This window comes from Vicugna pacos, chromosome X, assembly GCF_048564905.1.
Source record: "Vicugna pacos chromosome X, VicPac4, whole genome shotgun sequence".
NCBI classification, from domain to species: Eukaryota; Metazoa; Chordata; class Mammalia; order Artiodactyla; family Camelidae; genus Vicugna; species Vicugna pacos.
The window spans coordinates 49,770,907-49,796,425 of NC_133023.1; the positions used below are offsets into that span (position 1 = coordinate 49,770,907).

The window sequence follows — 25,519 nt, forward strand, 5'->3', positions numbered from 1 at the left end:
AACAATTGACTGTTTATTGTTTTTCAAAACAAAGCAAAACAAAATCAAAGTTCCTCTGTGATGGAAAACTGAGCTGATATGGTGGATGCAGGCTGTCTCCCAGGTTATTTCCTGGAGCATTAGGTGCACTGAGAGGGTGGGCTGGATGCCCCAGCGGGGCTAGATGAACAATTACACCAGGCCAGGCATCAGAAGAGCTGCAGGCCAGTTTTGAGCCCGTGCAGCTGACCATGGCTCCAGAGAAGGCCGTCCAAGTTGCTGCTGTCACTGCTGTTGCTGCAGTTGCCACTGCCAATGCCACAGCTCAGGCCCAGGGTGCTGTGGAAAGAGGGGAGGGGCTGGTCAGTTGGGGAAGGAGGCAGCTTTAGGCTCTACAGGGGCTAAGGATGCTAGATGTGTGTGTCCATGGGGACAACCCACCCTCTAATCTGAGAATCCGCTTCAAGATGGGCCCCAGGAGTGGCTCTGCCCTCCCCTCAATTGAAGGAGGTGGGATAGGAGGATTGGAACTTTTCAAATAAAGCTTTATAGTACATAAATCAGATCGGAGCACAGCTATGTGGGTTGACGTAGGAGAGGTATAGTTATACTACCCCACTCCCAGGAAGGTATTGAAAGTGGCTGCCTAACAGACTTTCTTCCAAGGCCTTAAATCTTGGGGGCCCAAAGGACCCTAAGCTGGATCCCTCCCACCACAAGAGGTGGTTAAGGGGCCCAAGGCCAGGCTTAGGCTGCAGGGCTGGGCCCCTCTCCCATCCTAAGACTGCAAAATTGCTCAAGGGAGAAGACTGCCCTCCCCTTCCTTGGCCTTGCTCAGAATACTCTTGCTTCCCCTGCTTCCTGCAAGTCAAAGGTCCTTCCAGGTAGATGAGGGTGACAGCTGAGAGCAAAGCCATCATCCTTCCCCTCACAAAGATCCATGGTTATACTACTGCCACTGAAAAAACTCCTTAGAGATGATCTAGCCCCATCCCTTCCTATCACCTACTGTCTTACAGACAAGGGAACTGAGGCTCAGAGATGAAAAGGGACTTGCTCAAGGCCACACTGCTAAGTCAGGGGTGGAGCTGAGACAAGAAACAGGGGTGGGCATGCCCGCTCCAGCAGAGAAGTCTTCCTACTACAGGGGGTGTGGGGCTGGCCTCCTTCTGGATTTAACAGTGCTACCTACCCACACTCCATCCTTGAAACCTTAATACTCATCAAGATAGCCTTACCCAAGGAGGGAGGAGGTCTCTCTCTCTCAAACATGTGGGCTCCACTCCCAACTACAGACCACCCAGCTTCCCCAGCTGCTTCCTCTCCTCTCTAAGAGGCCTGCTGTCCCCAGCCTAGGACAGAGAGTCCATGGCACTGCCTTGGGCCTGGCCTGCTGCTGGGGCGCCTGGGTTCTACAGCCCTCTCTCTGAATGTCTAGAAGAAGAGGGGCTCATCTCCCATGAAGTGGGCAGGTGGCACAGGGACAGACTGTTTCAGGGGCCCACAGAGGTCTCTCTCTGGTACTCACAGGATTCTCCCGGTCACAATGGCCCCGCATTCCGGAATGTACAGGACCTCTGGACGGGCTCCTTTGTGTTACCAGCAGAGCCCCTCAGCAAGGGCTGCTTGATTCCTGGCTCCCTGATGACCCAAGGGCTCTCACGCCTGTGATCCAGAGGCAAGTTTCGAGGGAGAGCGTGGAGCCCTGCGTAGGCCTTGCTACCAAGATGACAGGACAGTGTGGGGAGGCCTACTGATTACTCTGTGAACCTCTGGACAAATCTCTTCCCCTTTCTGGGCCTCAGTTTTCTCCTTAGGAACGTGAAGAAGTTGGATTAGAGCACCTGTTCTTGACCCTTTAGAGAATCTGTTGAAAGCTATGTACTGCTCCCTTCCCAAAAATGCACATACACACGTACATACACACAAACTCACCCTCTCTCACATGCACACCTGCATGCATGCACACAAACCAACTGGATGCAGTCTGAGAGGGATGCGAAGCTAGTTCTGTATGGCTGCCTCACTGCCCCCCCCTACTAGGGGCTGGAAGTCCTGGCAAGGGCCCAGCTATAGGGAATGGAGCTTATACTTCATTCCTTTGGGCCCTGACTGGAGACATCAACCTCCCCAATCCACCCCACTCTAGGTCCTTCTCTCCCTCCCTCCCTTCTCCCTCTCTCTCTCCTACAGGAGGCAGAGAAAGGGGTGGGGAATCCTGCTGCCATGTGCACTCACCCAGCCTTGCATGTTGGTGGTTCCAGCCGCTGCTCTAACACAGGCTGGTCCAAAAGATACATGGTGTCATAATTTTCCAGCATAAGCTCTGCTGGGTCCTCGGTCTGACCTGGCATTCGGCCTAAGGGGAAGGTGTCCCATCGTATATCTTCTGTGGAGCAAAAAGAGGAGGCAAGAGAGGGTTGATTAGCTAGTTCTCAGATGGGTGCACAGGCCCACCTACCATGTCTGTCCACCTACCTGCCTACCTGGGCATCTTCAGCCTAGCTCCTCTCTACCTCAGTTTCCCCCACCCCTTCCGTACTCCCACACACACTCTTTATGTCCCTTCTTCCCTTCTATGTTTCCAAGTACACCATCCCCAACACAAGCCATCTCCACCCCCCACATAACATGCACACAACTATAGATATTTTTGTTCCTCTCCACTCTTCTCCCACTTCCCCAAACATGTCCCGACACAGACACAGACAACTTCAGTCCTGGCTGTATCACTGCCTCAACTTTCACCCTCAACCCCCATTTCCACATACGCATATATATATCCTAGAAAGTCTGGATCCCCAGAATTCCAGCTGTCCCTCCTTCCCAAACCCAAAGATACCTCTGAGTATCTGAATGACCTAGATATCCTACACATCTACACCCCCCACCATGTTTAAATGCCACACTTCTTCGTGGCCTTGTCTTGAGAGAGATACACACACACTCACATACCACTTCAGGGTGAACACTCTCTCAGAGGTATTATGCTCCCCCTGCCCCCTGCAAGGTTTTGTTTCCCCCAGATGCACACATAAAGAACATCCTTTCTCTAGGGAAGGGCAATCTCACTGCATAGCCCACCCCCATCGCTGCCTCTAAGTATACATACATAAGCACACAGACCAAACCTTCCACTCAACAAAAGTTCCCAGTTTCACTCCCTGCCTCTCACACTTATACACAGGCCCACAAACCAGAAATCTTAATGTTCCTGCATCTCCACATGTCTATACACATACAGAGGAAGCAAAGCAAGGGAGAGAGGGAAAGATTTCAATATGCCCAAGCCTTTCTGCATTCACAAACCACTTCCTCCTTCCCTCCCCTCAACCCCCAAAATACACCCCTTCAGAATGGACCATGCCAGGCATTCTCTACCTTCTGCCCTATCAGTTAAATACCCTCCACACAGTATTATATGAAATCCCTTCCCCATCCTTACACCAATGCATCCCATGTTTTTAAGTGAAGCCTTCACTGGTGAGCTCCTTCAAGTAGATCCAGTTTCTGGCCTCCTGCATCTCCCTTGTACCCAAAAGATCCTCCCTGTCGTGATGTCCCTGGCATTCTGGAAACTATCAACTCCGGATTAGTTTTTTTATGCTATTCATAGAACCTTATCCAGGAAGGGCTGTACCTCTGCCTGCCCATCCCCACCAACCCCTGGCTCTATTACATGACGGAAGTTGTGCCTGTCTTAACATCTTCCATTACCCTATGCGTACAAAGATACCTTTGTACACAAGGATCATCCCCCCGACTTTTGTCACTGACCTGACCATCCTCCCTCCCCATCACTAACACTCCCAACCCTACCGACATCACTGCCCCTGCCTCTCTAGCCTGAGGCACGTCCCCTTGCTGATAGCATGGACACACATGCGCCATCTCTGGATGGCTGCCTCACTGCCTATTCTCATGCCTTTCCATATACCCCCAACTCTCACTGCTTCCACTTCTCTCCCTCATACAGATACCTACTGGTCCCCAAGGGTCTTGGCAATTCCACCTCCTCTTCCAAAAACAAACACAACCATGAGTGCATGGATACACAGACCCACATACAGCCCACTTCACAATTTCCCTTTTCACAACTCCTACTCACTCACTCACACACACACAATTCTGCCTGAGTCAATGCCCTGCCCTTTCGATATTTACAAAGATCCCCCAACACAGCCCTCCTTGCCCTGAGACAGCTTTCTGTCCCTGTGCCTTGGTTTGTCTAGCATATGCAGGCACACACGCATTCACATACACACAGACATAAGCATGTTCCCCCAGCCCTAGCACTCAGGATCTTTATGCCCCAGCTCTTCCACACACGTCCACATGAGGGCAAAGACTCCACCTTTCCCACTAAGTTCCTTCACTGCTGCTCCTCTCTCTCCCTACTGTTCCCCATCATGCCTATGCTACCCCACACCGATTCCCCTCCTGAGTTAGCTCCATCACACAGGCTGATCCCCACATCTACCTCTGCCTCCAGCATGTACACATACATACGTGCCCACATATACACATCAGATTGCTCATTCCTTTGGAATCTCCCTGCCTTAAGGTTCCTGCTCCCCAGCTGAAATAAGGGCATTCAAAAGACCACCCTCAGGAGGAGGAGATTCATGTTCCCCCACCCATCATCAACCCCCGCCCCCTCCCAGCTTTGTCTCACTAACTTATATACTCTAAAAAACTGCACTACTCCTTATTCTCACCTTTCTGATCTCACTTCCATTTCCTCTGACTTAATGCTCCTGGTTCTTCTTTCGCATACACACAACCAAATCTGGTCCAATCACCACCCAGTCTCCATGTGTACATACTCATTCACACATACACAGACAAAGCACTCTTCTTTAGCTCCCTGCTCCTTATCACTGCATGCAAAAGACACAGGCAGAAATCATGTTTATCTACCCCCTACCCCTCACTTTTTGTGTTTTGCTACCCAGTGCCCACACCCACACCAACCCCTCTGAAGGTGTTGTCTGCACGAGGCAGTTGGCTGCATGATGTTGCTAAGGTCCCTGGCGCTTACACACTTCATCGTAACGGGGAGGGAAGCCTACTGTCATTCACACATCAGGCTGCTTCCCAGGCTTGCCTCGCACTGCTACTTTCCATCTTATCTCTAGGGCGAAGGGAAGCCTCAGGAGCCAGCCAGAGAAGGAAGACAGGCGTGGGGACAAAGTCGTGACCAGGCTCCTTACCTGAGCTAACTTGCCATGCGGAGCCCTGCAAAGCTCCTCTTTTATGGGCCAGGAGCCTAGCATTCTCGGCAGTGGGGGATTCTTGCTCAGCAAAGAAAGGCTCCACCTCCATCCTGTCTTCCTCCTCATCATTTTCATCATCTTCATCATCATCCTCATCATCATCTTCATCATCATCATCATCATCCTCCTCTTCATCTTCCTCCTCTTCCTCCCACTTCTGGTCCTCATTTTCCTCTACTTCCTCCTCCTCCTCCTGGTCTTCCAAAACCTCTTTCTCCTCCTCCTCATTTTGCTTGATATCATTAAGGCCTCCCTGCTCTTCCTGCTGCTGGGCTTCTCCTTCAGGCCTGGAGCTAGAGCCAGCTGGTTTGAGGCTCCAATATAGGCTGTCCAGTGTGTATGGAGACTTCCCAATGGGAGAAGCCTCTGAGCCCTCCTGCACCTCGTTGTTTTCTCCACTCTGGGTATAAATGGAACAGATGTGCAGCAGCTTCTTCTGCTCCTCGTCTGGCAGGACCTGCTCCATGGCTTTGAAGATGCTGAGCAAAGGGAGGGATGTGGTAACAAAGATTCAAAATTTCAAGTCACTTCATACCTCAACACTCCAGTTTGAATTTGGTCTCTGAGCTGCCAGACCTGCCTCTGAAAGGCAGTGCAGCGGAGCAGAGAGAACACAGATACAACAGGACCATGGACTCTGAAAAAACTCTGTGATTGACTTCTGTGGCTCACTTCCATTCTCAATAAAATGAGGACAATAATGGCACCTAACTTATAGGGTTGTTGAGAGGAGTAAATAAGATAGCTCACATAGAATGCCTGGCACAGTGCCTGGCACATAGTGAGCATGCAATAAATGATAGCTATGAAATCTGTACTGCAATGTTATATAAATACACAAACTAGCCATTAGGCCTGCAGAGCTGGACATGAGAATAGTGGATCCCCCTCTTTAGCTGAGCAATCTGTTCTGAGCTCCAAAGATATGCCTGGAAGTGTGCTGTGCTCCTTCTGTATGGAACACAAAGTGGGATCCCTTTCTGGGAGCAACTACAGCCCAGCCTGGAATGGAGGAAAAGAAAAAAAAAAGCAGCAGTTGACAAGACAAAGCAGGATGTGGGACAGAGGCCAGATGAGCACTGCAGACCTGGGCACCACAGGAGCTGGGGGAGGCAGAGAGCACAAGGAGGGCAGGAGAGATCAAGGGAGGGCTTCGTACAGAACCCAGAGTGAGCACACCATGCTGTGTGCATGCGGTGAGAGGAGCCTGGCTCGAGGGGAAGGGCTGTGCTCAGGAGCTGTGGGAGGAAGAGAAGCCTGCAAAGGTTAAGTGTGTGTGTTGGGTGGATGGGGGTCACCTGACGTTTCTGAGCTCAGGTGAAGGTTGCATTTCTAAAGATCACTGTGGGGCCCACGTGGAGGATGGCCTGGATGGTGCAGCCTGGAGCATGGGTGACCAGGGAGAGTCAATGAGGGCTGACCTAGGGCACTGGCAGTGGAGATGAGAGGGGGAGAAGCTGTGAAGGACAGACAGACAGACAGAGCAGGGCTTGGTGACCAGATGGTAGGGGTCAGGGAGAGAAGTTATAGATGACAACATCATGCACACAAAGGATGGCACTAACAACAAAACCACCAACAGATACAGAGCCGTGGGGAAGGAGAGATCCTGGGGAGGAAGAGGGTGAGCACTCCGTGCAGAGCCTCATGTAGGACTGGGCACCTAGCAGGCACCTAGTCACTGCTGGAGGCCTGTAGGGAGGACAGATGGATAGTTCCTTTCTAGGTGTATTGAGTTTGAGCTGCGGGCTCTCCATGGAAGGGCCATACTGTTTTCTCTCTGGGCCCCAGAGGCAGTCTGGCCACAAATGGGTGGTCGCTGGTCACTGGCTGCTGGGGACAGGGCTAGGAGCTAGAGACGCCACTCAGAGACTGGGAGACCCTCTCTGCAGGGCTAATTTCATGTTCCAAGAGGGCACTGGCTCAAATTCAATTGATATTGGCTGGCTGGGAGAAGCTCTCAAAAAGCTTCCAGCCTTATTAATAAGAGGAAAAGCCAGAGAGAAACTCTTCCCTCTCATCGTGGTCCATTAGTATGATTAATAATAAATATTCCCAGGCACTCGATATTGGCAAGATGCCACGTTACCACTGTTTATTCTTACCCATTGGCTATCACGAGCTGTCTAGTCTGACAACTGAGGTGCAGGAGTGATAAGAATCTTAAAAGCCACCTACTTTCTCAGGTTTGTCTGGTCCCAGCTTGGGACTGAGAAGGTCACGGGTCAGGCTAGTGGTAAGAAGCTGGACTCACAAGACCTGGGCCCAAATTCCTGTCCCACCATCAACAAATTTTATGACTTTTGGATAAGTCACTTCACACTATTCAGAGCCTCAATGTCTTTCTTATCTGTCAAATAAGAGTATAATACGTCCACCTCTAAAGATTGCTGTGTCAAGTGAAATGAAAAAGCTTCTACAAACACAGCACCATGCCCAACACTTAATTGCCAGTGGTATCTTTTATTTTTTCCTCTGGGGAAAATAAAAGTCAAGTTCTGTATGTGCCTAGTAACACATGCTTTTCGTAATAGTGCAATCTAATGCAACACTGTAGAAAGCACAGGAGTAAGGACAGGATATCTGAATTCTGGCCCCAGTTCTGACTTGCAGTCTTGCTATTGACTTGCAGCAAAATACCTGGGGAAATCCCATTTCCAAATCTGTATAATGGGGTGATTAGGACTAGATTCACTGATGATCTGGGAAAGGCAGGATCTGTGCACAAAAATCGTACCCAAGTGAGCCGCTGTTACTGCTGGCATGTGTCGCATCCCTCTGGTATGCTTGGGTTGGGAGATCTCTGTGGTCCAGACTTCTCCAAGACCAGCAGCTTCCACTCTGCAGGCACTTAGGATTGGAAAGTACCTTGAAGGCCACCTATCCAAACCTCTCCATGCTGCTCTTTTCATTCCCTCCCCACATCATATACACATGCCATGTTTCTTGTGGACTTTGAAATTTCCTTTATTCCTTCTCTTGCTGGAATTGCTCAAATGACTTCAGGACTTTTTGGTTCTCCTCCCAGTTTTCCACCCATCCATATCACTTCCAGTCTAGAGCACACACATCGGAGATTTGGCTGTTTGGTTCAGTCTCATCTCCTGGAGGTCTTGCACTGGCTGATTTTGTCAATGAGGCTATTTTTTTCTCTTATAAGTTACTTATAAGCTACTACTGCACTCCAAATGTCATCAGGGTTCAAGAAGGACTTTCTGACTCCATGGGAAGGATCAGGGGACTAAGAAGTTCTTAGAATCCAGATTCCCACTTCATTTATTCCTCAGGCATGGAGTCAGCTCCCACCAAAGACAGCACAGCTGGCCATGAGACAGCAGAGTTTGGTTGAGTTCAACAACATTTACGGAGGCCTATTTGGGGGCTGGACTTGTAGGGTGTGCTGGGGCATGGATGGCTAATGCAGAGTCCTTGCCCTTGAAAAGCTTAGTCTGTTAGAGGGAAGGAGACACTAGGGGAATAGACACAGCAACACAAAGTCTCAGATTGGAGAAGTACTTGAAAGAATCAATGTGACAGTGTAGACAGGGCCACTAGCAAGTGAGACAGGGAGCAGGGGGAAGATCACTTTGGGGCTGGAGCGGGAAGTAAGATGACCAATTCTCTTCTGTCACAGTAAGGTGCCTGGAGGCCATCCAAGGGGAGAAATCTGCATGCAGTCAAATATGGGATGCTGAATCCTGGAGAAAAAGCCTGAGCTAGATAAAGAGATTTGGGCCTTGGTACTTTACAGGAACTAGTTAAAAAAAAAAAGCACAGGCATTTCAAGGCAGTGGTAAACAGCGTCAATGCAGCAGACATGGAAATGGAAAAGGGCCCACTGGATTTGGTAATTAGGTCAAAGGAAATCTGGGAGTGAATGCCAAATTGCATCAGGTTGTAAGGAGTAAGAAGGTAGTGAGGAAATCTAGATTGCTGAGTGTAGACTACTCCCTTGAGATGTTTTGATGGGAGGGAAAGGAGTGATAAGCTAGTGATAACCCCACAAAGGGATGCAGGATCAAAGGAGATTTTGCTTGTGGTGTTATTATTGTTTTGTCTTAAGATGAGAAAAATTCAGGCACATTCATAGGTTGAAGAGCAAGAGCCAGTAGAGCAAGGGAGAGGCTGGGGTGAGGCCCCAGTGATGCTGGCAGAGGCAGCTCCAGAGCACAGGTGGAGGAGTAGGCTTTGAGGTTGGGCAAGACCACCTCATCCTGAGACTGGCGAGAATGTTGAGTGGAGCCGCAGATCAGTTCACGAGGGCTGGACCTCGGGTCGAGGAGGCCCTGCTGGAGGCCTCCATGTGCTTGAGGAAGCTAGGGTGAAATGGGAGAGGGGGAGGGGCTTGAGGTGAGTGGTAAGGGTTTAGAGTCAGGAAACAGGAGAGAAAGTGGGCAGAAAACAAGTAAAAGTTCAGACAAGCAGAACTGAGGCCTGGCCCAAGATTAAAAATCATACCTCTGCAGTGGCAGCAATCCGCAGGGCTATGTTGTTTTCTCCAGCAGAGCTCAGCTACCCGGGCTGAGGAGTGGGAGAAGCAGAGTGGGGAGGATCAATCCCAGTGTGGGGGGTTGCAAGTCAGACACGCCAAAGGATGGGCAGAGCTGAGGGTGCTGAGGATGAGTGGCTGAAGTGATCAACCACAGACAGGACTGAAGGGAAGCAAGGTTGAGGCAGGTAAGAAATGGAGAGATGGAGGTCTGGAAGCAGGCAAGGCAAAGAGCAGATGTCATGGGATGCCAGGGTGAGAACCAGAGGGACAATAGGTGGTCATCACCAAGTGGGATGCTGGGATGTGAGCTTTCAGAGGTGGAATAGCTCTGAGTGATGGAAATGGGCTGCTGAGTGTAGTGGAGAATGAAGGTCACTGGAGTTGAGGAGCTGCAGTGTCAGATGGGTCACTCAGATGAAACAGGTATTGTTCCAGAAAGCAGGAAGAGAACTGGGTGCTAAAGCCTTCCATGAGTATGAGGGAAGTGGCTTGGGGTCAGGAAATGACAGAAAAAAAGGAAAGGGAGACAATCACAGGTATTTACAGGAACCAGTGCAATATTCAGTTTAACCACAGCACCCAGGGTGGACTGGGTAGAGGGGATTCACAGGAGGTATGGCTATCAGGATAGGTTGGGGTAGAACCAGAAAGATCTTTGAATGTCACACTAAGAAGCCAAAACTTCATTAAAAAGTCATAGGGAGTCACTGAAGGTTGTTAAGCACCTATGAGAAGTATATTTGGGGAAGATAACAGAGATAGCACTGGGCTTAGAGTCAGAAGAATGGGTTCAATAATAAACAGCAGCTACCATTTATTGTGCACTTACTCTGTACAGGCCACTGTGCTAAGCACTCTAAGGGGTTTGGCTCATCCATTTTCATACTGGACTCAGTTCAGCCACGTTTTAAGCTGTGTGATCTTGGGCCAAAATACCCTACTCCTTCCCTCTCTGGGACTCAGTTCTCTCATCTGTTAGCAGGAGGGGGACAGGACTAGGTATCCTTGCAAGGGCTCATCCATCTCTTGCCATTCTAGGCCTGTGCGGCCCTGAGGCCTGCAGGGTGTCACCCTCTTACAGATGGAATTCAAGAGACTTACAGCTGAAGGAGTTGGGAGCTGGCCCAGCAAGGTGAGCCCAAGCAGGACTCAACCACCTGGGGCCAGTCAAGGGAGGCAGAGCAGTTGAATAGCCTCCAGTTCTTTCTTGCTTCCCACTGGCTTGCAGAAAATCGGCGGGCATTCCGTCCTGAGAGAGAAGAGAGGGCCTGAGGAGAAGGAATCAGAAAGCACACCACCCAATCTTGTACCTTGAAAAGCTTGGCTTTGTCCCTCCCCATCCCCCCAGACTCCCCACTTTATACCTCCCACTTGCTCAAAGCATTCAGGGCCCTTTTCCCCAGCCCAGTTTACTTGGCTCTGAGAAGAAAAAGGTGAAGGAGATTTGTCCACTGCTCCTGCAGGGCCCTCTTGGGCAAACCTAAACCTTTAGCAAGGGATGTGTCCACTTCGTGCTATTCAGCTGAGAGCTGACAGTGGCAGATGCTCCTGCCTGGGTGGCATTAGGCCCTGGGACTAGGGTTAGTCTCCCTCACCAGTCTTGGTGTTAGCCACAATCAGTTCAACGGTCCATCTGAGGATGTAGGTGGGCCGGATCCCGCTGTCCCCCAAGGCTGGCAGCTCAGAGAGCATCCTCTCCAGCAAGGCCTGCGTGAAGGTCTGGGAGTGCAGGCCCCTGAGCAGGGGCTGCCAGAATTGAGAGAATGGCTTTGGCACCAGGACATCACTCAAGTCCACATTTTCTGGTTTGTGAGAAACATCCATTGATAAGGAGAGGGAAGGCAGGGAGGGAGAGAGATGGAGGGAGGGAGGAGAGAAGAGGGAAAGAGGGAGAAAGAGGAGGAGAAGAAAGGGAGGAGAGGGAGAAGAAGGGGCCCCACCAACAATAACAGAGTTGCCACCGCAGACAGGAGAAAAGAGGAGAGCAGAAAAGCGGGGGAGAGAAACCAGTTAGTATCCGGCAAACAACAACTGGCTTAACACAAAGTATAAAAGAAAAAGAACTCTGGTTCTAACTTCAACTTTGTCAATAACTCACTGTGTGACTCTGGGTCAGTACCTTCCCCTCTCTGGACCTCAGTCTGCCCATCTGTAACATGAGGATGTTGGACTAGATGACCTCACAAGGCCCTTCCAGTTCTGCTGTTCTAGCTCTCTAATGAGTGGCTAAATCACAATTAACACAGCACAATAATGGCATTAAGACCCCACCCCACTCCACCCCACCCTATCCCATGCCATCCCACCCAACCCAATTCCAAGCCACTTAAGAATAGCCCAGCAACTGCTTATTAGTGGGGCTACACCTTCTGCTCAGCCATGAGGGGCTTCCAGTGGCTATACAATGGCAGGAAACAGCCCTTGACCCCCAGTCCAGGACCACCCAGCCCACCCTTGATGTTCTTGCCCAGGATACACAGTACCCTAAGGCTGTAGTGGGCCTCCAGGACCCTACCTTCATAGTCTATCTGCAAAGCTGCCAACTGCTCAAATGTGGGGATGAGAAAGCCGTCATCCAGAAAAGCATCCAGCACAGCCTCCCTGGAACAAGAGGACACTAAATTAAGTACACTGAAGCAGGCAGAAGACCCTCTCCTACACTCCTACCCACTCCCAAGGCAGCAATGCCTCTGGCTCAAGTGGCCAAACCAGCATGGGGGAAAAGGCAGTTGACAGTTAAAGCCTTAGCCTCTCAGGGAAGGGGCTGAGCCAGAGACTGGGATCAGTGGGTTTTAAACAAGCATTTACCAAGCACATGCTCATCTAAGGCCCATAAGAAAGGCAGTAGTGGCTGAACAAGCCTGAAAGCACAGATGGAGAAAAGTCCCAGGCCCACGAATGAGTTAAATGCTGGAGGTCATAGGGTCAAGGGCTTTTAGACTCTAGTTCCTGCTCAGTCTTTCTCTTGACAGTCCTCCAGTTTCCTACCCCTCCCCCTCTGCCTGGTTGCCCATCAGATCTTAAAAGCACAAACTATGGGGACTCAATTCCTGGACCAAATAGTATCCTTATTCCTAGGGACCCCAAGAACCCAGAACTAAGATATAGAGGTTGAAAGCGTAAGCTATAGGGGTACTCGCTCATCCCTATCTAGCTCAAACAAAACCAGCAACAGCCAGCTGTATTCTCCAGAGCCAGCAGTTCCCTAAGAGAGGCTGTCCTCACTGACTGGGCCTAGAGGAGTAACAAGAGCTCCTAAGGTGTCTCAATGTCTGGAGGGTTGTCATGCTCAGATCCCTCCCTCTACCAGGCTTGGGGAAGAAAGAGTTGTCCTTCCATCCATCTCTTATCTCTTTAGGTCAGTATCTAGGAAGAGCACTTAAAGCAGTTAACCAGTTGCCTGCTCAGCACGACCGGGCAGACACTGCTGTATAGCACAGGGATAGTCTTCCCAGTTACTGGAGGGGCCACCACTCACCCCTTTGCTGAAGGGTGGCACAGCCAAGAAACCTAGGCTGTGCAGACATTGATAAAACACCTTTGGAACTAGTGATACCCTGGGAATAAAGAAGACACCAGGGACAATCCTAACCTACACTGCAGGCTCCCACCCAGGCCCACTCTACCACCCACACCACCTTCCTACACTCTCTGCTCCATCCTACATTCCTTCCAACCTCTTTCCAAAGCCCTTTCCAGCTGAATTGAGGTAGCACGCTCCAGAGAGCCAGGGAGGAGAGGAATGGGCATTGTCTGCTTTGGATTGAACTGAGCACTATTTAGAAGGAAAAAGCAGGCTCATGGCCATACTGAGTGGGTGAGAGGGGACTCAGTCTTTTGAGGATCCAGGCCCTTGGAAGGCCCCTCCTCTGTCCCAACCACAACTATCCAAGGCATGCTGACACTCTCTAAAAGCAGTTCAAAAGAAGAGACCAGCAGCACCCACCATATTATCTTTTGTGTCAAACTTGGACAAGGGCTAGGCAGCAAAAAAGCAAAGGATTAAGGGCTTTTCCTAGTTGCCAAGAGCTCTATATGCCACTGGACAAAGAGGAACAAAGCTGGCCAGGGGATGGATGACAACAGCCATTCCTGCCTCTGGCCATTTTCAGTGACTCAGAGCAGGAAACCCCCACCTGGTACCTGGCAGGGCTTGGGGAAGAGGATCATGAAGAATGCAGGGTCACCAGTGGGGGATCAAGATCATCCTTGGGTTTTCAAACAACAGAGATTTGCAAACTGGGATATGAAAACCAATTTCAGTGAGGCTGCTATGCTCTACTCTAGAGAGTAGGCAGCACCTGATTACCTAGTTACACACCTGTTCTCCCATGTAATGCCCTTGAGCTCTGCCAGGATGCATTCTACAGGTGGGGACATGTTATTCCACGCCTTAACAGCCTGAGGTAAATGCCTAAATTTCTCCAGCACCTGCCAGCAAAGAAGATCCCATCAGAAGGCTGGTTTTGCCAGGCAACCCTTTCCCACCCCTCCAGGATCCCTTCTCACAGGGACTCTCAGCACCTCCCTTTAGGGGATAGGGCGGAGTAGCAGGGGTGGGCCCAGAACTCCCCTATTGGCCCCGCTACTAAAAGTATCCTGACCCTTAAACTATAGATTTTCTCTTCTTTCTCCCTCTTCACCCCTCAAATTCCCCGTGGCTCCCAATAACCAGATACCTCAATACTGAGATATCCAATGGGGGCATTTGGTTGTTGCTGGGCAGAGACCCTTGGGCCAAGGGAAGCAATGGTTTATGGAAGAAAGAGAATCAGGAGACCCAGGTTCTAATCCTGGTTCTATCACTAATGGCATATGTGACCTTGGGCCAGCCCCTTCATTCATCCATGGCTTCAATTTCTTCATCTGTGAAAAGGAAGGGTTGAGATGAACGGCTTCTAAGCTACCTCCTTTCCTACTAAAACAGCACCCCCAAACTCACCTGATCTAGGAAAGTTCCTGGGCGCCATCTGCTGATCAGCTGCAGTACTGCAGGGCCATGCAACCAGTTATGCCCAGTTGTTCCCTACCACCTAGTGGGGCAGATTATCCACAAGCTTCCATCATCTGCTGCTTTCCATTGGCATAGAGGATCAGCCAACTGGACTCTGCTCCTCTTGTCTCCTTCCTGTTTCCCCCCCTCTCTTTCTTGGGAAGTTCCCTCAAGCTTTGCCACTTTTCTCCCAAATTCTTTCTTAGGACTTCTCTCAGGTAGTTGGCAAGAGGGAAGGAATAGCTGGGGCAAGTGAGAACAGGCCAAGTTAAGGGTACACTCTGTTACCTTAAACTGCTCCTCTTCATATGATACCAGCAGTTCTCGGGCTCTTTCTGAAAACAGAATAGGGTAACAGATGGGGCAGCCAGCCCAGCCTCCTGCTCCTGATGGAATTTTGAGCCCCCTCACCTCGTTTTGTGAGTTGTAAATTGGGAACTAGAATTCTTGCCTCTCCTGCTTCATAGGGCTCAAGGAAGATAATCTGTGACTGTAATTTTGTTAAGCTAAGACTCACCACAGCCTCAGAGGAAATGCTGAGCCAGGAAAATAACCAGTGTCAACCTTAAGCCTGAGCCTTCCAAGCTCTTGGGCCCCTTTCTGCACCCCGTATGACACCTACCATACAACTCTTTATGTCTCTGAGCCTTTTGCAATTGTGAATCAACCTCTTTGTTGCCTTCGCTGTCTCCATCAGCCTTGACATCTGGCTCTGCACCTTTCTCCTCATCCTTAGGCTCTGGTTTCTGTTCTGGGATGTCATCAACAACAATGTTCTTATCTTCCTCTTGGTCTTCTTCATCTGTTTCTTCCTTGTCCTCCTCCAAATCCCAGGTCTCTCTCAGGCTGTTCTCCAGTTGGCGGCACCAGTAGGTCTTCTGGAGCCAATCCAGGACAAAGTAGCAGCCTACAGGAGGAGAGGAAGGAAGGTGGTGCCATAGGAGCAGCCCCAGGCAAGCAGCTCCTCACAGGCCCCCAGCCTCTTGCAAGCATTATGGGAAGAAAGGCCCCAGGGAAGAGGCTTGGCTCCAAGAAGGCACAAATCGAAAATATTCAGAAGCAGCCCCTCCTGCTCTGGGTTATTCCCCTGCTCTTTGCTTTTTCCTGCTCACCAGCACCTTTCCTACGAAAAAACCACTAATACCAGACTTGAAGATGGGATGCCAAAAATGGCATGGGGCTAGCAAGTGGGAGAACAGGGACCCAGTAGCTAGTTACATGGCCTTAGCCAAGTCTCTTCCCTTTTCTAGATCTCAGTTTCCTCAATGCAAAGAGTTAGGCAGAATCAGGGGTTCATAGTTGGGATGGGGTGTCCAAAGAACCCCTGGGTTCAAGACACCTGATGGCTCACATCTCTCAACCCACATCCCACTCCCTGCTTCAGGTACAAAGTTTAAGGGGATGCCAAAACACTCAGTAATTGAGATATCAAAACAAGATCAGAAGAGTGCCCTGCCAAGCTATATTGGAGCCTGAGGCAAAAGAAGAAATCAGTAATATTAATCTTATCTTTATTTTTAAATTCTGGTATTTTCTTTATCATGAGTTTTTTTCCTATTAAAGTGTTATTTCTCTTGATTGCTGAGCTTTTGACACTCCCTTAAAGTTTGTGTCCAAGGCAAGTGCCTCACTTACCTCACTCTAGTCCTGGCTCTGACCTCAGGTGAAGACCCTCCTCCCTCTCTCTCTCTCCCCACAGTGCCACCAAGCTCAGGCCTCTGGGCTTAACTGTGACAGGTATACTCCCTGGGGACTCACCCCTGCGGCAGTCATTTATATGGGGCATTTTCTTGTGGGTCAACTCATGGCGAAGTTCAACAATCCAATCTGGAATATTCACCTGATTGCAGGGGAGGGTGTGAGTGCAGAAATTAGAAAATATTAAAGCTGAAAGGGACCATAGAGATGAATTAGCCTGGCTTCTCCCCATTTTACAGATAGAGAAATTGAGAGGTGGTTCTGGTCTTCGTGGCAGAGCCAAGATTAGAAACCAGGTCTCCTGATTCTTTTTATGCTCTGTGGAGGTGATCCTGAAAATTAGAAGACACTCACCTCCCCCAACCACCAACTACCCTCCACCAACAAAGATTCCTGTGAATGAACATTAACAATCACTTTCTCCAGCTTCCCTCTGCCCTGTTAATACCAGTCCCTCTCCCAGGGTTCCCTCTCCCTCCCTCTCTCCTTCCCTCCCCCACTTCCTCCAGGAAGCTTCTCTTGATGGCTGAGAACCTGCCTGCCCTCTGGGTCTCTACACACCTCACATACTCACTCAGGGCAGGGATGTCTGGCATGTTCATGCTGCTTGGTTGAGTTTGTTTCCTCCCTCAGGCTATCAGCAACCAGAGGACAGGCACTTTAACAGCCACCTCTTTCCTGTCCCCATCCAGTGGTGCACTGGGGTGCCTCAGCTTCAGCTGGGCCACTCCCAACAAGCTGGGCAAGCCAAGCCCATGGAAGATAGCAGCCATGAGCAAGGGAGCAAGTCTGCTTCTTTCAAGTTGGAGGCTGAGGCTCTGGGGTTCTTGCTGGGCTTGGCTGGTAGTGATGGGACAAGCTAGTCTAAGTGTGTACCCACATCACCCCATGCCCCATTTAGTGAGCCCTCATGGGGAGAATTAAGCAAGGCCACTTTATCATACGCACCTCCTGAGCCAGGAACTTGAGGGGGAGCTTGACAAACTTTGTCTTCCTCTCCGAGATAAGATTCACAAACCTGAGTTGGGGGGGGGGAAATAAGTGGCACAGCCCAAGTAACTCTTTTATTCAAACCAATGGGGCTTCAATACACCTTGCTGAGTTACTGACACCTTGCATTTCCACAACCTTTCCAATGACTGTTCTGTCCTGTTCTCATGGTTGGTGTCAGCCAGAGCAAGAATGGTTCCATCCAGTCCAACATTTACTGAGAGTCTGCCCTGTACTGAAACCATACAGATGAATAAAGACACTGCTCTGGCCTTGAAGAGTTAAATCTAGGGTAAATAATCATGACATAATATAACATATTATATTATGACATAATATAACATATTATATTATGACATAATATAACATATTATATTATGACATAATATGTTATAAATGCTAGAACAAAGGACTACATCACATGATACAGGGAGCACAACTAAACAATGGAGAAGGTAAGAAGAGCTAGGGAGGACCTCAAGGCAGACAAGTGGAACAGTATGAGCTAAGCAAAGACTTTGACAGATGAGAAAACTCAGAGGCAACCTTTTTCTCGAAGTGCATGAGACAGCTAGAACCACTCTGAGTCACTTTGTAAGTCAGGAACTCCTGGCCTATGTCTCCATTTCCACAACTTGGAAAATTTTCAGTGTTCATGGAGAGAAGGGGAAAAGGGTAGTGTTAGGTATAGATGGGGGTGGAATTAGAAAATTCACATTAAATCATGGCCAAGGATATCAAACCATTCAGAAAAGTTCCTCTGGGTGAAAGAGTTAAAGGGGAAAAAAATCAAACTGCCAAATCTGGAAGAATCCACAGAAATCACTTGGTCTGAACCACTCCCACCCTATATTTGAAAGAAAGGTAAAGAAAAATGGAAGAGAGAAGGCTCTCAGGAAAAAAGAGGAATGTGTGTTAACAGGGTGTACCAAAAGCTGTAAAGTTAAGCAATCACAGGGTGACCCATACACAGGGACACAAGGCTTTTTGCTTCAGGTAGAACCCAAAGCCAAATTCTGCTTATCATGTGTTACCCCCACGCCGCCCACCCCCAAGACCACCCCCACCCCTACCCATGTAGGTCTTACCTGACCAATGCCATGCCATAGAGCAGTCTAAGTTCATCAGTGCCCAAGCCACCAGTTACATCCATGAGCTTACAGCGTACCAGGTCAGCAGTAGAAGCCACTGCCAGGGGGAGTTCGTTGCCTAACCTAAAGGGCCACAGTCCAGCACCATCATAAAGGTCCCTTACACTGGCCCACCCTCCTCAGAACCTAGCTATAGCTGTAGGCTATTCCGATTAGATACTGGCTCAAGAATGTGTGAACAGACACAAATCAAGAAGGTGGAAAGAGGGAGGGTAAGGTCCCTGAAATCCAGTAATATGTAGGGCATGAGAGGCTGGTTAGAGTATGCACAGGACATCTAACTGCTACTGCAACCAATCACTAATTAAGTGTGGACACACCCCTTTCTTTCACCCTGAAACCTTCAACTCATTCAGCTAGAAAAGACCCTTATTCTTGGAGACATTTACCCCTTATCTGCTCTCAACTCAATCTTACCAAATGGACTGAGGCGCCCCAGTCAAACATGGTTTTGCAGGCAAGCTCCCCCCCCACCTTTCCTAACCAGAAATCCACCCTAGAGCGCTACTCCTTAAGCCCTGGCTCAGCCACACTGGTCCCTCCAGCACCCTGCCCAAATGGGAGAAGGTAAGAGTTAAAGCTCGCAGATCTGACAAGAGATTGTTGAGGCACACACTCCCTTTCTTTCCACAAATGGGATCAGTGCAAGAGCTTGGCTGTGATCTTCCCCAGGCGCTTGGGAGAGGGGAAATGCCCAAACCGCTCGTAGGGGGACCATTAGGCATTTAGAGGAAGACTGGATAATAAGGCCTTAAGAAAATCCTACAAAGAAAGAGATGAAATGCCACCAGCACGCAGGCAGAAGGGCTAAGCCTGCTGCCTTACCTGCTCCTCCACACGGTGATGCGGTTCAGCGCGTACCGCTGCAATTTGTGGTCGTCACAGAACAGATACACCGTCACCTGATCCCACTCGGCCTTACTGAGCCAGGCGACCACGATGCGTTGGGCCCAGAGTGGCGGCAACCCTTTCTTTTTGACGCACTTTCCGCACCACCCACTTAACACGCGATCCATCCCCTGGGGACTCAGACCAGTCCCAATCCCGGATTCCCACCAGACACTGGGATCAATGCCAGGCCTAGTGCCGCCGCACTCCGAAAAGCCTTCAGCTCAACGTGCTACCCTCACACCAAACCGCCGCCGCACTAGCAGCCAATGGGAGAGCGTGACCTGGACGCAAGCCCGCCTCCCAGCGTTAGCGTAGCAAATCGAATCGCGAGAGCTGGAGGTCCATCGCACCACAAATTGCGGGTACGGCCTCGCCGACCGGAAGTGTTCCTTACTCAAAGCAGCCCTACCAGCTGCAAGTGTTCAGCCTCAAGGTTCCTATAATTTCCTGGTTGCTAACCGGCTTCTGTTCTAGACCCGGAGGGATTTTAATTTGCGCCCTTCGGCAGGCAGGGGAGGAAATTGCGGTCATCCAGTATACTGCAAATGCACTAAATGTTTTCATTGCCGTGAATCAGCACCCGACCAAGTAAAACACTATGGACACTGAAGCATGACAACAGAGAAAATGTCTAATATCTAAATATTTAAAGTTGGGTTAAAAAATCTGCTGGATTTTCATAGCTGTATGGTGAGAAGCTTAGACTGGGTGATCTCTAGGTTCTTTTCCATTGCTTAAAATTGTAGGATTTTACACTGCCAGCATTCTACTGCTATGTTGGCTTCAACAAAGCAAAGGTATACTTAGTTTTTCTGCACAATTCTTTGGGATTCTGGAGTTCTGGGGAAAAAAGCAATGTTATGAAGCAGTTCTGATTTTACAGGTTGGCTAAAATGTGTTCAAGACCTTGTCCCAAACCCTCTCACAGAAGTTATTTTCCAATCTAACACTTCAGAGGGAACTATTGCTAATGATCTAACAGCATCACTGCAAATAGCTCTTTTTCATTTTACAGCAACAAATTCCAATGAATTCTCCACATGTGCTTTTCTCCAGCCAGCTTCTCCTAAGATCTAGTTTGCCCATGGTTTTTGGATGATAGTTACTCTGTCCTGAGTAGCCATAAAAAACTGTAGGCCAGGTGTCTTGCAGAAACCAGATACACTTTCCACATTTTGGATCTTGGCTGTGTGTAGGCAAAGACAGGGAGATGGCTTATATGACCCCTTAAGGGCCAATCCAGTCAGAGGAGCTGCCACATCTGTAGGAATCATTCATGAACATTTTGGTGGTTTCCAGGTTAATTTTGTGCTGCTTCCATTAATTTTATTTAATTTTTTATTATTTTTATTTTTTTAACTTTTTTTATTGAGTAATAGTCATTTTACAATGTTGTGTCTCCAGCTTCATTTTGGATAGTACTTTTCAGGTAAAGACCCCATCCTTCCTCTTTCCTTCACTCATGATGCTGAAGGTCTCCCTATCATGCGTTCCAAGAAAACTTGACCAAGGCACATAACAAGACCACCATGTCTAATATGTGGCAGATGAGTCTTGAGACCTATAAAGAATTATGAATTGCTGGATCAAGGTTGTTAAATGGTGATAGCTTTGAGGAGGCACTGTATTAGTTTCCTGCAGCTGCTATAACTGCTATAATTTCCACAAACTTGGTGGCTTAAAATAATAGAAATTATTTCACAGTTCTGTAAGTCAGGAGTCTAAAATCAGTATTATTTTGCTGAAATAAAGGTGCTGACAGGACCATAGTCTCTCTGAGTGCTCTAGGGGGAAATCCATTCCTTGTCTTTCTCCAGCTTCTATAGGCTATTGGCATCCCCTGGCTTGTAGCCACATCACTCCAATCTTCAAGGCCAGCATCTTCAAATGTCTCTCTGCTTCATCTTCACTTCACTTTTTCTCTCTGTGTGTAAGATTCCCTCTGCCTCCTTCTACTACAAGTTATTGCATTTAGGAACCATCTGGATAATCCAGGATAATCTTCCCATTTCAAGATCTTTAATTTAATTATATCTGCAATTAAATGTATTTTAAAATTTATTTTATTGTATAAAGTAGCATTCTTTTATTTTATTTATATATTTTACCCTATAAAGTGGCACTCACAGGTACCAGAGATTAGGATGTGGATGTCTTTGGAGAGGGGTGGTTCAGCTTGCCACAGGCAGTATGGAATCCATCCTGGCACATGCTCAAGAATCCTAAAAATCCCTAGGCATGTGATGCTGCAGGATACCTCCAGCTGTACCAGTGGGCTTCAATTAAATGAGCACTCTCTAAGTCTAAGGCATTACTCATAAGATCTTGAAGTATATCTAATTTGTCTTCAAGCTACTGCTTCTCCTTATATATGTCACCATTTCTCTTCTACCCATCCCCACTTTTCTGCATCCCACTCACCTAAGGCAGTCCCAAGGCCCCTACTGAGCACCTGCCTCTAAATTGACACCCTTCAACCCTTCAGCTCTAATCCTAATCTGTCTCTGGAGCTCCAGGCCCATTTAAACATCTCCCAATTGCACTCAATATCAATCTGTCCAAAACTAAAATATTTTCCCTATAAATCAGCCCCCTCCAATATCCTTCAATCCTTATAAATGGTAACACTATCCAGTCACAATCTCTGTTCTCAGACAGCTTGGGCTTGAATTCTGGCTTCACCATTTACTACCTGTAAAAACTCGAGCAAGTTATTTAACTTCTATATGCTTCATTTTTTTCATTTAAAAATGGAGAAAAAGCATTTACTTCACAGGACTGTTATGTGGATTAAAGTGTAAAGCCCTTAAAACTGCACTCAGCACATTGTAAGCACTTGAAATATTAGCCTATATTGCTATTAACAGTATCATCCTCCGCTATTGCACTTCCTCCCTCACCTCCATGCTGCCCACAACTATATAATCTGTCTAGTGAAGTCTACTTACTATTTTTGAAAACAGTTCTCTCCTTGACATCCTCATGGCCACTGCTCTAGTTCAAGCTTTGGTCCTCTCTGGATCATGTATTACTTACCTAACTTGTCTCCCCTACTCCATCCCTTACACAGTAGGGAAGGGGGGGGTCTCACAAACTGGAACCTAATCTTGTTAGAATCATAAATTCCCGGACTGTTTTCCTGAAATGTTAGGCACTAAATGGCTTTTCAAGGGTTTTTTACATTTTGGTTCTAACCTACCTCACGTCCAGTTACTGTCTGAACCACGCTGAAGTTATTGTTAGTCTATGAATATTCAAATCTCCTATAAGCATCTATGCCTTTTTCTGTTATGTTAGCGTTCCTAGAATGTTCTTTTTTCTTCCCTCTTTTTTGGCAAGCCACTATTCATCCTTTAAGAGTGAACATCCTTTGTCAAATCCAGTTCTCTCAAGCAGAGTAAATCTTAGGCCCTTCTCTGAGCCACCACACCACTTTGTGCATCCTTCTATTGGAGGAAGAGAGGGAAAGAAACACTTGCTGAATGCCTACCATGGGCCAGGCCCTGTGCTAAGTGCTTGATAACATTAAATTTTATCTGAGTCCTGAGCTCCAAGGAAACAGCCTCAGTTGAGAAATTTCCCCACTCTTTCTTGTTCTTAAACAAACAAACAAATCCCAACTAATTGTTAAGAACCACATTGCCCTGGCATATTCTTTTGTTTTGTTTTTTTGGGGGGGGTGTAATTAGGTTTATTTATTTATTTATTTATTTATTTAAATGAAGGTACTGGGGGTTGAACCCAGGACCTTGTGCATGCTAAGTAAACACTCTACCACTGAGCTATAACCACCCCGCCCTGGCAATTCTAAGACCTTCTCCGTACTTCCTCATGACTCCCATAAACTTGTGATGACTCCTTTGTTTACCTGCCTTTATAAAATCCTAAATTTAATTTCTTTGCTTTAAGCCTTCTCCCCCTGGCTATAGCCTGAATAAAATCATCCCCTTAATTGACCCGTGCATTTTATCTTTCACATGGTCCTCACAATTCTGTGAAGTTGGTTTTGTTCTTATCACTTTACAGATGAGAAAACTAAAGCTCAGCTGCATAGCCTAAGATGACATTATTAAGAAAGAAGAGAAATGCAATTCTCTCCCAGGTCTGTGTAGCTCTGAAGCACAGGCTTTCCATAACCCTCAGACACGGGCTGTGATTTACCTAAGTAAACAGGTCTGCTTCAAATCATGAGAGCTTCAAAAGTAGGGAAATTCAGGGCTCCAATTAACCTTAACCCTTGTTTGCTGCATGGATTCCGGAGGAAACCACATCAACTCCTACTAAGGAGTTTTGCAGTTTTTCTCAAACTGTGTTTTTAACCCAAGCCTTTTTTTGATAAGTGGAAAAAACAAAAATGAAAAGCTAAAATTCTGAGCCAAAGGAGAATTTATATTTTAAATGGAGAAGATAGTGCTTTATCCATAGGAATGGAACCTTCTGAGGAATTTCAGGCCTGTTGGGGATGGGGGTGGGAGTACAGGGTTAATGTCCCTTCCAAAACCTCCAGCCTTCTAAAGCCATAAACTGGCAGAGTTTCCTCAGAGAATTAGGTAACCCACTCAAATATGGAAGCTTTTCATTGGCTGCTGTGCCACATTTATCGTTCTATCCAACAATACTTAGAATCAGGTGCTGGGAGGTGATAGCCAGAGAACACATCTCAGGCTAACTGCCTCCTTCTATTGTACGATCCTCTCTAGAATCATAATATTCTCCCAATGGAGGGGGCCCCAGAGTTCATCTTATCCAGTCCCCTGACTAAATAGATTATATCTCAGTCAAATGGGAACCTATACCCGCTTAAGGATTAGTTTTAGACCCTAACAATGCTCACAGCGGGAAGTTATTATTTTTGTCTAGCCTCCATCTTTTGTACTGCAGTTGCAATGTGGCTTCTTTCAGCTCTTGCCAAAATGGTGGACAGCCTTATAGATTCAAAGTTTCCACTCAACCCTTAATCTACCTGGACAAGGCCTCTCTTCCAATTCTTAGATTGTGTATTTCTCCTTAATAAAGCCAGATGCTCCTCTACTACTAGCATGAAAGTTTAGATTGGAGCACTGCAAACTGGCTGACAGAGGGGATCATCCCTTTCAGGGATCTATCAGCATTTATCTAAGGCAGTAGTTTTCAAACGTTTCTGGATCCAGACCTACTGTAAGAAATACATTTCACTTCATGACTCATTTCACTTGTACATATGTGTAACTGAAACAAAATTTCCATGAAATAATTCTCACCCTTACTACATGCAATTCAACTCTAGTTTATTTAGTTTCATTTTTTTGAAAAACGTTGGTCATCAATGTCATATAAGGGGGTCACGGATGTACACCACTAATACCTGAGAACCAAAATCTTCTATTCCCATGTAGCCTGGACATTGAGAACTGAAACCACACCTTACTGTCTACACTAACATGATTTTGCTATTTTACCATATTCATTAGCGTAACTTTACTTTACCAGTACTCCCTTGCCCCAGCAGATGGTTCATTACAGGAACACCCTCAAAATCCCAGCAACTAACTCTCCAATAGAAAACATCAACAGAGTTTGAAATGCCATAAGAGTCTTCAAATCCCTCATTTCAAAAATCCTTGTCTTGCTGTTTCTACCAATCCTGGACTGTTATATTATGAGCCTTATCGAATTGTAATCAAGTCCTTGCATTGAAAGAGCTACATCAAACCAAACTTCCAATTCTCTAGTTCTAACCTTGCCTTCTCTCCCTCTGAGACACTTTCACTGAAGCTTTGCAAAAGTGAAGTTCTCCTTCACCCCTGTAAGCAATAGATTCAGTTTTCTCTTATCAACAGGCTCTGTTGATAATATTTGGGGAGCCAGCTTTCGACATGCCACAGGGTACAGATCAATATGGGGTTTATTGGGGTAAAACTTACAAGAAAGCCAAGAAGTAGAAGAGCCTGCACAGTCTCCTGAACTCTCCTTGTTCCATAGCATAGGCCAGTCACGGATGTTCTGCATACACCAAAGCCAAAGTCTCAGGAAAGAGGGGTTTGTTTGCAGATCATGCTGAATGTGCCAC

At 47.8% G+C, this 25,519-nt stretch overlaps 1 protein-coding gene across 8 annotated transcripts; it reads right to left on the reverse strand.

The window, feature by feature from the left end:
• On the reverse strand, positions 1 to 25,519 carry LAS1L (LAS1 like ribosome biogenesis factor). 8 transcript variants are annotated; one of them, XM_031675246.2, is made up of 15 exons: positions 19,405 to 19,742; positions 18,517 to 18,642; positions 17,387 to 17,456; positions 16,499 to 16,580; positions 15,363 to 15,647; positions 15,029 to 15,075; positions 14,069 to 14,178; positions 12,263 to 12,348; positions 11,846 to 11,896; positions 11,343 to 11,549; positions 10,849 to 10,996; positions 5,193 to 5,734; positions 2,218 to 2,368; positions 1,508 to 1,644; positions 1 to 318 (listed from the first exon to the last, which is right to left on the reverse strand). In XM_031675246.2, the coding sequence occupies exons 1-14, from the start codon at positions 19,593 to 19,595 to the stop codon at positions 1,521 to 1,523; spliced, it is 2,220 nt and encodes a 739-aa protein (XP_031531106.1). In that variant the 5' UTR covers positions 19,596 to 19,742; the 3' UTR covers positions 1 to 318; positions 1,508 to 1,520. The 8 variants fall into 8 exon arrangements, with proteins under 8 accessions (XP_031531106.1, XP_031531103.1, XP_072811823.1 ...); XM_031675243.2 differs by having other exon boundaries at positions 1,508 to 1,698; XM_072955722.1 differs by lacking the exons at positions 18,517 to 18,642; positions 19,405 to 19,742 and adding an exon at positions 25,374 to 25,499 and having other exon boundaries at positions 1,508 to 1,698.

Excerpts from the sequence above, each read along its gene's own strand:
- LAS1L (XM_031675243.2), bottom strand. The coding sequence starts at position 19,595 with ATGGATCGCGTGTTAAGTGGGTGGTGCGGAAAGTGCGTCAAAAAGAAA. Across the intron at positions 10,997-11,342 it reads TGTGGCTAACACCAAGACTG|GACGGAATGCCCGCCGATTT; the intron begins GTGAGGGAGACT and ends CTTCTCTCTCAG. Across the intron at positions 1,699-2,217 it reads CCACCAACATGCAAGGCTGG|CAAGGCCTACGCAGGGCTCC; the intron begins GTGAGTGCACAT and ends TCATCTTGGTAG.